General features: G+C 37.7%; 2 protein-coding genes and 1 pseudogene across 4 annotated transcripts; all 3 read left to right on the forward strand.

The window, feature by feature from the left end:
* Positions 1-1814: 1814 nt before the first annotated feature.
* EMB1923 (embryo defective 1923) lies at positions 1815-3682 on the forward strand. Its single transcript, XM_086590933.1, has 2 exons — positions 1815-2197; positions 2538-3682. The coding sequence occupies exons 1-2, from the start codon at positions 1858-1860 to the stop codon at positions 3233-3235; spliced, it is 1038 nt and encodes a 345-aa protein (XP_086447059.1). The 5' UTR covers positions 1815-1857; the 3' UTR covers positions 3236-3682.
* Positions 3683-4245: 563 nt separating this feature from the next.
* Positions 4246-6693, forward strand: LOC147522090 (UDP-glycosyltransferase 83A1-like). Of its 3 annotated transcripts, XM_086590924.1 has the most exons (3): positions 4320-4945; positions 5129-5242; positions 5674-6693. In XM_086590924.1, the coding sequence occupies exons 1-3, from the start codon at positions 4462-4464 to the stop codon at positions 6555-6557; spliced, it is 1482 nt and encodes a 493-aa protein (XP_086447050.1). In that variant the 5' UTR covers positions 4320-4461; the 3' UTR covers positions 6558-6693. The 3 variants fall into 3 exon arrangements, with proteins under 3 accessions (XP_086447054.1, XP_086447050.1, XP_086447056.1); XM_086590928.1 differs by lacking the exon at positions 5129-5242 and having other exon boundaries at positions 4246-4945; XM_086590930.1 differs by lacking the exon at positions 5129-5242 and having other exon boundaries at positions 4322-4786.
* A 2131-nt stretch (positions 6694-8824) lies between these two features.
* LOC147522091 (peptide-N4-(N-acetyl-beta-glucosaminyl)asparagine amidase A pseudogene) lies at positions 8825-10592 on the forward strand (annotated as a pseudogene).
* Positions 10593-11181: the final 589 nt, after the last annotated feature.

The following is an 11181-nucleotide window of genomic DNA, read 5'->3' on the forward strand; positions in this document are numbered from 1 at the left end:
TAATCTCAAAAACTCGTCTTGCTCATCATCTTCAACCAAATCAAAACCTTCAAAGAAACTCATTGTCGTAGTAAAAACCTTTAAAGTTTCATCAAAAGGAACGGCATCTCCATAACCAATTGGGATACCCGTGAGCATTGTGAAATCAAGAGGGGTAATCCCAAGCTCACCCCATGGGAAATGGAATGTGTGGGTAGTTTGCCACCACCGCTCAACTATCCCAAACAACAACGCCTGATCATTTTGTCCCAAATTAGAATTTAAAAAGCTCCCAAATGGTGTGGCGGATATAATGTCGAAACGCGGACAAAATTAGGATCCGTTTTTTATTTCATACAACGCCACCACGACACAACATTTGAAAGTGCACAACGCACTTTCCATAAGTGTACTTCCTACATTCAACAAACACGCACGCAATACGATATAATTACAAGTATTTTTTTTTAAAACAATGTGACAAATTCAAACTAATTACACAACAACAAACTTGATATAAACTAACATAAATAATAATAATTAACATAAAAAAAAAAATCAAAAACTTACTTGAGACTCCGCCACTCGATTTGCTACGTGTCGGACCGATGTACTTGCTAATGGTGGGTGTTCCTCGATTTCACAACACGGTGGAAAATTGAACCCAAGTTCAATTTCGTCCTCCTCGCCCACATTACGCGTTCTCGACGACGATCCTTTTTGCCCCTTTTTTTTGGAAATTTTAACCTTTCCAAACCATTGGGAATGCTCTTCATGTGATGAGGTTGGTGGGGATGGATTGGGGGGTTGAGAAGTCATTATCAATGGAATTTTGTATGAAAAGGTTGTTAATGGAGGCTTCAAAATCGAAATTTTGGCTGGAAAGGAAGTGAAAATGGAGCCTGTTCGCGTCTGTTGGTATTGAGCCATCAGACGGGATGTTACATTCTGTCTCGTTATAAAATATCAGACGGGATGTTACATTTCGTCTCGTATCAAAAAAACTCCAAACGGACTCTAACATCCCGTCCGAGATGTTTTTTATCACCTTTGCATTGCACAGCTTCACCTTGTTTATCACCGGGTTGGTAAAAAGGGGGGTGAAAAGTGAGGAGGTGGCGGTGATAGAGGGGGGGAAAACTATCACCTGCATTGCAAATGCTCTTACAATCATTACACTTTTACCATCATTACATTTTATGTCAACTCAAACAACCCAACACAACACTGTTCATACCACCTACACACCCTCAATGACTATAAAAGCCACCCAGAGAACTATATTGGCTTGTTCCAATTTCCATATCTTTAGGCAATATTCTCTCAAGTGGATAAATAGACATCTTCTACCTCATCAAGAGCAGCCACTTCCACCATCAATAGTTATCTCCTTTCTTCATTCCAACTTAAAAGGTAAGAACCAAGACTTATGTTATTCATGTAAATTTATACATTCACAATCATTACATTGATAGATTAATAAACAAAAGTTTACAAGTTACAGTACTTCCAACAAAATGTTAAGAGTGGGCTAGTTTGGTACATCAATACAACTTAAAGTTAAAGTTGATGTCTAAAAAAAAAATTAATTGATGGTCTAAAATTTTTCACTACCGACGAGTGAGGCGTATGCTTCAAGAACGACTCACACACTTAAATGTACGCTTCCATTGCATATCGAAATTCGAAACTATAGTGCCAAAAAAATATCAGGTTACTTAAATTTCAACAATTCGCAAAATATCAATGCTGGTAGCTGACTAGCTGAAAACCTTTAACCTTTATATATATCTCGATATTTCGTGACATTTTGTACTATGTTGATAACACTGCCAAACTTGGCCAAAATATGTTCTTCTTCCTCAAAGCTGAAAAAAAATGGCGGTAGCTCTTTCATCAGCTACTAAACTCCTTGTCACTTTCCCACCACTACACTCATTATCTCAAAAACCAATCTATTCTCTTCGTCGTCTTCCCTCTTATCCAACAATTACAACCCAATCTTCAAAGCCCAACACATTTCTTGGGCTTTCCTTAAAGACCCATGGGTTTTTACTCAATAAAAAAATGGGTTTTGTTTGTAAATCTGAGAATGGAGAAGGGGGAGAGAGAAAGAAGGAAGTTGATGAAAGTAGAGGAGAGAGTACTATGCCTGAGAGGTTTAGATACTTAACTAAAGAAGCTCCAGATCGTCCAGTTAGGTGGCCTTGGTTGGTTGGTATGGTCCAATTTTTCTTACTTATCAGGGTTTATCAAGTGTTGGGGTTTTAGAAATGTAGTTATATTTGCTCTAATTTATGTTCTATGTATTTGAGAAGGTGCATTTACTTTATAATATGTCAAAATATTTGAACTAAGAAGCAATATTTGTCGAAATACTGACACTAATTTTGATTGGAAAATCGGTGTGTTTAAAGATTACTATGTTCAATTCCACAAGGTTAGAAGACTAACAGTAAGAATTGAGAAGAGTGGCATTACTTGTACTTGTGATTTTAAAGAAGGGAATTGGTTATTCAACGAATCTTAGATTTTGTGGACTTGCCATTGTTGTGCAGCCTTAGCTTTTGGGATTTACGCGTGGAGAACAGTGCTGTGGGAACTTTCTAACTGGAAAAAAGCTGCTCTGGCGATTGCTGGTTTCATGGGTTATCTCTCGAAATTTGTGTTAGCCTTTGTTTTCTATTTTATTGGCACTCCAGTTACTAGTCTGATCAGGTTTGTCGAGACTGTTTTCTACAGTATTCGGGGGATATATTCTGACATTGTAGCAGCAGCGCCTGTTCAGGAGTTAACAGTGATAATTGTGTTCGTATCAATACTGATTGCAATTGCTGAAGCAGCTGTTCCAGACTCTGCAAACAGCCAACCTTATATGCTCACTCTGGCTGGAATAATTGGCTTTGCTGCTGTGATGGACTACATTCCTGAGCTGGTTTTTTGGCTTCTTCTAATGGGATTATTCAGTTTCTCGTGGTTTTTTAAGAAGAAGGATGTTGTTACATCTACATTGCCTGTAGCTGCTGCATTATCGGCCGTTGGCCAGCCTTGGTTGAGAGTGGTTGTGATGACTTCTTATGTAGCTCTTGCTATATCTTATCACTCAAAGAAACTCTCAGAAGGGAAGTCAGAAGTTGAAGCCACAGTTACAGTAAGAAAACTTCCAGCACCGTTGTTGGTTGCAGCCTTGGCCATTGGTATCCATGTTGCTGCCAAATGGATCCGCTACCGGCATTTGACATGGATGATTGTATGATCATGTCTTTACCTAGTTGGGGGAAGAACGATCTAATTCTAGCTGCAACAGCATGAGTTCATTTCTTACTGCCACTATGTGTTCTGTAGATTTGGAACAGTAGCACCTTCTGTTCAACCTTTCAGTGAAAACATGATCTCATAGTCAGAGAAGACCTGTTTGGATTTTCTTTCTACATCCACAGAAGAGAAGAAAAGGAGGCCGACTTCAGAATACAAAATTAACAAGCTCAACTGCTTCTCAACTGTAGCTGTTTAGTCTCCTTTCATTCTGAGATCTTTGATAGACTTCTAATCACTTCGTATTTCAATTGAAGGTGATGAACTGCAGTGCACGATTTTCAATCAAAATGTCATTTTCGGATTTGGCATTGACCATGTAAGAAATGTTGAATAGGATTGCTGCATTTTTATCCGAGGCGCCATGATTTATTTCTACAACTGATCACATCTGCTTTGCTCCTTTAGTTTTAGTCTGTGATTGATTGTCTGATTGTCATTTAGCAACAGGATGAGTGATTCTGTCTGGAAATCTCCCGTAGTGGTTTTTTAAGTTGATGGGCTTTCTATGTTGACCCACTACCAGTTATCGTTACGAAGACAAAGGTTACACAGTGCATTAGAAATTAAGAATTTCATTGAGCATTTAACATTCTGAATCCCAAAGGAAATTCCTAGCAGAAGATACAGTTGTTAGCATGGGTTTATTTGGGTTCAGTGCTGTCTGTTTGTTATGGGAATCGATTCTGGACTTCTGGTGAGTGGTGATGAATATACAGACTTCATATTTTAGTTCGGCGTCAGAGAATTCTTGATTTCCTAGAGGTGAATGGGCATTGTGGGTTTGTGACAGCATGAACTCCTTAATGTTCATTTCCTTTTGAACTGCACATGATGGGTAAAGTGTTAATCGCTGAGCTCAGTTCTTGTCATCTTACACTTGTTTGTTTTGATTTCCTTTTCCCTTTAAATATTTTAAAACAGAGTCGCCCGTTTAAATTCATCAATCAATCACAAGAGGAAAATACAATAACGTCATGATCTAGAAGAAAGGAAGACATAGGAAGAGATAAGGGAATCCTTCCACCAATAAAAAACACCGATAAAGATGCCTCGCTTATTCAAAAAGATGTCATTCAAATATCTTGTATATCAATCAAAACTCAAAGTATAAAGTTTGACATTCGAAACGAGATAGTCATACCGAGTAATGATAAAGGTCGAAGGATGACAACTATCGGTGACCAACCTCATGTGCTAGTTGTTCCTTACCCAGCTCAAGGTCATGTCATGCCTCTAATGAGGCTCTCATATTGCTTGGTTGAACGAGGTGTAAGGATAACATTCGTGAACACAGAGGACATCCATTCTAGGCTAGTCGGAGCGTTGCCAGAGGATGGAAAACAACTTGATCATATTCATCTGGCCTCCATCTCAGACGGTCTTACCCCCAAAGAACGGAAAGATTCAGCTAAGTTACATAATGCTGTCCTCAGCACTCTGCCTACAGAGTTAGAGAAGCTAATCAAGAACACTGAGTCAACTGACAAAGGTAAGATTGAATGTATTATATCTGATGTAGAATGGGCAGTCGATGTCGCCAAGAGGTTAGGAATGCGTATAGCCTCCTTCTTCCCCTCTTCTGCAGGAGTCAACGCCTTAGCAGACCACATCCCGAAGCTCATTGAATTGGGTATCATAGATAAAAATGGTAATGGTAATGACCTTACTTATTTCTAAATCTTCAGAACATGTATTTTTCCGGTTATACATCGACCTGAACTACTGCATGCTGCACAACTAAAACTTGCATATGGCTCAACCCTTCGTAAAAGCGAGCAAAAGTGAAAATAAATTTATGTATAGATTCTAAAACACTTGGTTCACTTGCTAGTTGCCAGGAGGATGGGAATAAGGCAGGCCGTCTTCTTCCCTGCATCTGCAGGAGCCAAGGCCTTATTACACCACATACCAAAGCTAATTGAAATGGGTATTATAGATGAAAATGGTAATGACTTAATTTTTTTTTTTTGGAAACATGCACCTTTACCTAGCTACATTCCACCAGAAATGTTTTATGCAGCTTAACCCTGCACATACTGAAACTCTACAACCAATAGAAATAGAGTTGAGAAGACATGGAAATGAGAAATTCTTTAACCTTTGGACCTTGTTTGGGATTATAAAATGAGATAACTAATTGTGGTTTCATTTTTCTGTGTTTAATGGTGAACCAAACAGGGCCATTATGAAAAAAAAAAAACATCGCCGAGAATGCAGATAGTTTCCACTGGACTAGCCACCGGTGACCGGTCTCATCCTGAGTCAATGTTTTAAAAAGATTTGAAACCATGACAAGCTAAATTAACTAACATTATATTATTGAGTGTATTCAATATGAATGAATGGACAACTAACAATTATCTGACTTGAATGCAGGAACTCCAAAGAAAGATGAAATGGTTGTCTGGTCTCCAACCATGCCAACCATGAAAGCGAGTCACTTCACGTGGAACTGCATGGGTGATTTTATATCTCCAGAAATTATTTTCCAAACTATACATAGGAATAACCAACATTCAAAATCTGCAGACTGGGTTTTCTGCAACACATTTGATGAGCTAGAACATGCCGCAATAGCATTGGTTCCGAAACTCCTGCCAATAGGCCCATTACCCGCAAACAATCAACTTGGGAACTTATGGCCAGAGGACTCAACTTGTTTGAGTTGGCTCGATCAACAAGCTGCAGGCTCAGTCATCTATATTGCCTTTGGAAGTACCGCAATACTCGATCAGCGCCAGTTTAATGAACTAGCATTGGGACTGGAACTCCTTGGAAGACCATTCTTGTGGGTTTTTAGGTCAGAATCAGATCTCTATGGTAGGCATGCTACAACATTCCCCGACGGATTTCAAGAAAGAGTGTCCCACATTGGGAAGATAGTATCTTGGGCACCTCAACATAAGGTGTTAGCTCACCCTTCCATTGCTTGCTTTGTAAGTCACTGTGGGTGGAATTCGACCATCGAGGGCGTAAGTAATGGAGTTCCCTTTATATCTTGGCCATATTTTGCTGACCAGTTCTTTGATGCGACTTACATTACTGAGATCTGGAGAGTTGGTTTGGGGCTTAAACCAGATGAAGATGGGATCATTTCAAGGGATGAAATTAAGAGAAAATTGGATCAACTTATAGGAGACAAGGAGATTAAAGGAAATGCACTAAAGCTGAAAGAAATGGCCATGAAAAGTGTTGGTAAAGGTGGGTCTTCCACCAAGAATTTGGAGCTGTTTTTGAAGGAAGTGAGGAGTCGAACATAATAATTTTAGCTTATGGACATTTACATCCAACTATAAACATGTTAATGTGCTCTCAGTCCAATGGTTCTTCTTACTAGTTATAAGCTAGCATTTGTATGAAACATGTGTGCAGGTTGAATACAATGCGTTTGAAACAGAAGGTACCATGTAGCTCTCAACTCTAAGATTTTGTTGGTTGAACTTCTTAAATAGTAAGAGATGTCGTCCAGTGAAAATTGTGGAACTTGCAAAACTAAGTCGTGGAGTTAATCTGTTGCAAGTAAAAAAATGGTTAAACATTAGAGTACGCTAAATTGCTAATTCCTAACATGACAGTATATATGTAAGGTTTAGTAGAACTTTTGTAACAGAGTTAGCAAGGGGTGTGCTGTTTCGGATATAGATGGACGAGATAAAACCAAACTTAACATTAGGTGGGATCACTACCAGTGTTCAACAACTTGTCCCAGTAACAGAAATAGCACGGTTTAAACTTTAAAAAGTTTACTGGAGTATGCAAAATAGATGAGCAGTTTTCAGAAATTGAGATTAATTAGGAAAGGATTCCAGAAGAGAGCCATCATCATATCTCTATTCTCTAGTCCCTCGTCACATTGATACTACCTTGTAGTACCAAACAATGTTTCGAAACGTGAAAGCGCGGTTTGACTACCTGATGACGCGATGCGTAAGCCTGAACGCGGTGTAAGCCTCAAGTGCATGTCAATTTTTCCAATTAATTCCTCACGATTCCTATTATATAAATATAAAGTTCGAAGTCGTTCAAATTTATAGAAACCAAAAAAACATCAATAAAGTGAAGTGAACTATGTGATACAACATTATACACAATAAATTATTGATGAGTTAGTTGAGATTAGTTCATAGTTTCATATCAAGAAGAGTTAATAGTTTACACCTAGGTTTATAGGATATCAAACAAGCTGAGTTTTTGTAGAGATGATTTTTTATGGTCCGTAGATATGTCTACAAATAAACTATATTCTAAGTTTTGAGTTGTTTGAGATTTTGTAGTTACTTTATTAATTTAAGTATGTACTTTTAAAAGCGGGACTGTAACAAGTTTTCAATGATACTTCAAGTCACTCGCAAAGGCCCACCTTTGTGCTCTGCATAACACCACTTATTAGGGGTGTCTCCTAGTTCTAGTCCTGTTCTTAGTTTTGTAAGAACCAAGAACCATTTAATTTTGCGGTTTCAGTTCTGGTTTTAAAATTGTAGAATCTTACCCATAACCACTAGTTTCTAGCGGGTATTCCTAGTTTCGGTTTTTCATTTCGGTTCTTAAGATATTCATTATTTACACACATTTTTTATTGGTCTTATTAAAAATTGTGTACTAAATACACAAAAATACTACACGAACAAGTCGTTTTTTAAATATTTATATAAATAATTATGTCATTCAATAATAAAATTAACAGTGCCAGCCCTAAGGCAAAGCCACACAAGCAAATACTTTGGGCCCTCATTATTTTGACAAAGTAAGGGGCCACCAATCCACCACTAGAGTCTACTGTAACAATTTAACGCACCTTGCAATATATACTTACTAATAAGAACAATATAATTATAAGTTTAATTGAAGCTTATATATGTCTAATAATGAAATTATTAAATTCACTTGCTATTAATTTCACAGATGAAGTCAAAAGATGCATAAAACTTATTTCTTACATAAAATAAAAAGGAATTCGACTAAAAAGAGAAGAAAACAAATAATAACGCGAAGCAAAAAAAGGCATCGATTTTTGTTTTTGACATGTCAATAGACACATATAGGGCAAGATTTTAAGAGTTGGCTTCGGGCCAACAGAAACTCAGAGCCGACGTTGAAAATTAAATAAAACCATACATATATTTAAAGATGTAAGCTATATTTTTATATTATTTATAATATTAAATATCATAAAAACTACATATATATTACACTAAACATAGAATTTAGTAATATATAAATGAACATTTTGTGTTTTTATATATTTTATTTAGATATTTTTTTGTTAAAATTACAATAACATTCAATTTCGGTTCGGTTTCGGTTATGGTCCAGTTCTATATAGTTCAGTTTTTTTAGTATCTATTTTTAAATGGTTCTTAAAATTAGAAACCGTAACCATAATTTTTTCCACCGTTCTGGTTCCGGTTCCGGTTCCAGTTAAACTGGCACCCATTGACACCCTTAGCCACTATAGGTATAACAAAAGACTTAGGACTACTGAAACAGAATATTTTATAATTTCATGTTCAAATGGGGATAGATCATCATGCAAGCAAATGAAGTTTCTAGTTCTTTGCCTAACGTCTTGCCACTGTACTGGGATCTTGTTATTTGATTATTGCTCGTCTCCAACAAAGCATCAGTCTATGTTTTACAACAAAGAATTGATCAAAAAATCATTAGGTAGTAATTAATGTAAAACTCTAAATGGTTTCTGTTCAGGCGTTCAGCAGTTGTCCCCAGAATTGTTAGTTGGCGGCACATTGGTCAGTTCTTCACGCTATCCAGCAAAAATTAGAAAAAAACAAAAACAAAACAAATGAAAAAACAAAGTAATCCAATTAAAATTCATGAGCATAAGACAACAGTATCTTCAGACTATCCAAGAAAACAAAAACGCTGAGAATGATTGTTTCTAGATATCTTATCCCCATCCATAATCGATGCCTTAATGAACTCAATCTGGTCCTCAAAGACATACCTAGAGATTGAATATATCTGATAATGATATATGGAGAATATGAAAGTAATATGTAAGGACGGATGATCTTATTTTCTCAACAGCTCGATGTATGCAATCTTTATATATATATATATATATATATAATAGCAGTCTCTTTTAGAGCACTCTGAGAGTGTCCACGTCGATAAGGAGATTACGAGAAACGTGGAGAAAAAAACTGCGAAAAGTGTTCAAAGCTAAACCTTAAAAACCCCACGATTTAAACCAAAAATAAATAAATAAATAAATCATACTATAGACGTGGCCATCCAAAATCCACATCTCTAATTCTCCAAAATCCACATCTCTTATTCTTCCAAACAGGTCTTCTCTGAAGATGATTTTTATCTTCTTTCATTTGAAGCAGCAACCCATCTATTATCTTAAATGATTATATAGTTGCCAATAATCTTACGGGTTTGGCTGGGAATGGACCTTTTAGAGAAGTTTTGATCAGTCTTGATGGTAAGGCAGTTGGTGTTGTTTATCCTTTTATTGTGATCTATACCGGAGGGGTTAATCCACTCTTTGGAGACCGATTACTGGAATTGGTTAATTTGGTCTTCCTTCTTACGACATTGAAGTTACTCCCTTTCTGGGGAGAATTTTGGATGGAATGGAACATAAGTTTGGATTTGGTGTTACAAATGCTTTGGATGTGTGGTATGTACATTGACGCGAATTTGCATATATGGTTGGACAATAAGAGCATGGAAACAAAAGGAAATTTGATCGAATACAAGAATCCAACTCCTGCGGTGTCTTTGGTTTCAAACTTTAGTGGTCTAGATGGGACTTTCCTGACTAAGGCAAGTAGGTCTATCTATTCAAGTGGATGGGTGGAGTCGTCTCAAGGAAAGGTAGTTACACATTCCTTCCAAGAATTCAATTTCACAAACTTTATGCGGATGGGGAAAAATGGAAGTTTGCAAATTGTGAGTCAAACAATTAACTCTAACTACAGCATTGATTCCAAACTCTCATCTCATATCTACAAGGCCAGATTATTCCAAAACCTCCCCTTTTATTTGTACAATGAGAATGTGGACCAAGGAAATGGCGCCATTACACTTCAATCGCCAATGTCTCCTTAGGATACAACGAGGAGAGTTTTTTGGGTTAGAGCCTGTTTGGCTTCTTAGCTAGCTCACTCAAGAATGTGCAGAATGGACAAGGTTCTATAGTGGTTGTGAGGGAGTGATATTCTCCTTCAGGAATATCAGGCACGTGCTCAGCATGGTGGAAATACCACACCGATCTCTGATGTACTTCGCCGATCTGTGTTACTAGATCGCATCAACAAGCTAAGAGATTGCTCCAAAACAATTCATATCATTAAACAGATCGTTCTATATCGTGACTCAGCTTACCTTCTATAAGCAATCATGAATGAAGCTACACGTACACAAATCACTGCCGCCAGCTACTGACCACTGCCGCCGCAAGCCACTAAGCCAGGCTACTAATCCCCATCATTACAGCAGACCTATAAGCACAGTTCTCACACGCCTCCACAATCTTCATCCTCCATTTGTGCTGTTCTTTACACGTGTTGGGTGAGGATTCACTTTCATCACCTATAAATACTCCCCATATGAACTACGCCAGACCTAATTCTTCTCTCCCCCCAGAATCAAAGAAGATACGTAGGCAGTTCGCTCCTCTACGAACTCGGTCTTAACCATATTCTAATCCGTTCTCCCTTTCTCTCTTTGTATGTAAAGGAAAGACCAAAACGCACCTTTACATTGGCAAGCTGTCGTCGTGGTCGGCGTGCTCTGACGAGTCGCGGCCGGTTTCTTCGACTTCCGATCCCGCTTCTAGTAGCTCCACGTACAATTCCACCAGCACAACATGATCTTCATAAGTTCAATCATACTCCTTTTATGCTTTATGCCACC

This window comes from Coptis chinensis, chromosome 1 (assembly GCF_015680905.1).
Source record: "Coptis chinensis isolate HL-2020 chromosome 1, ASM1568090v1, whole genome shotgun sequence".
In the NCBI taxonomy this organism is placed as follows: Eukaryota; Viridiplantae; Streptophyta; class Magnoliopsida; order Ranunculales; family Ranunculaceae; genus Coptis; species Coptis chinensis.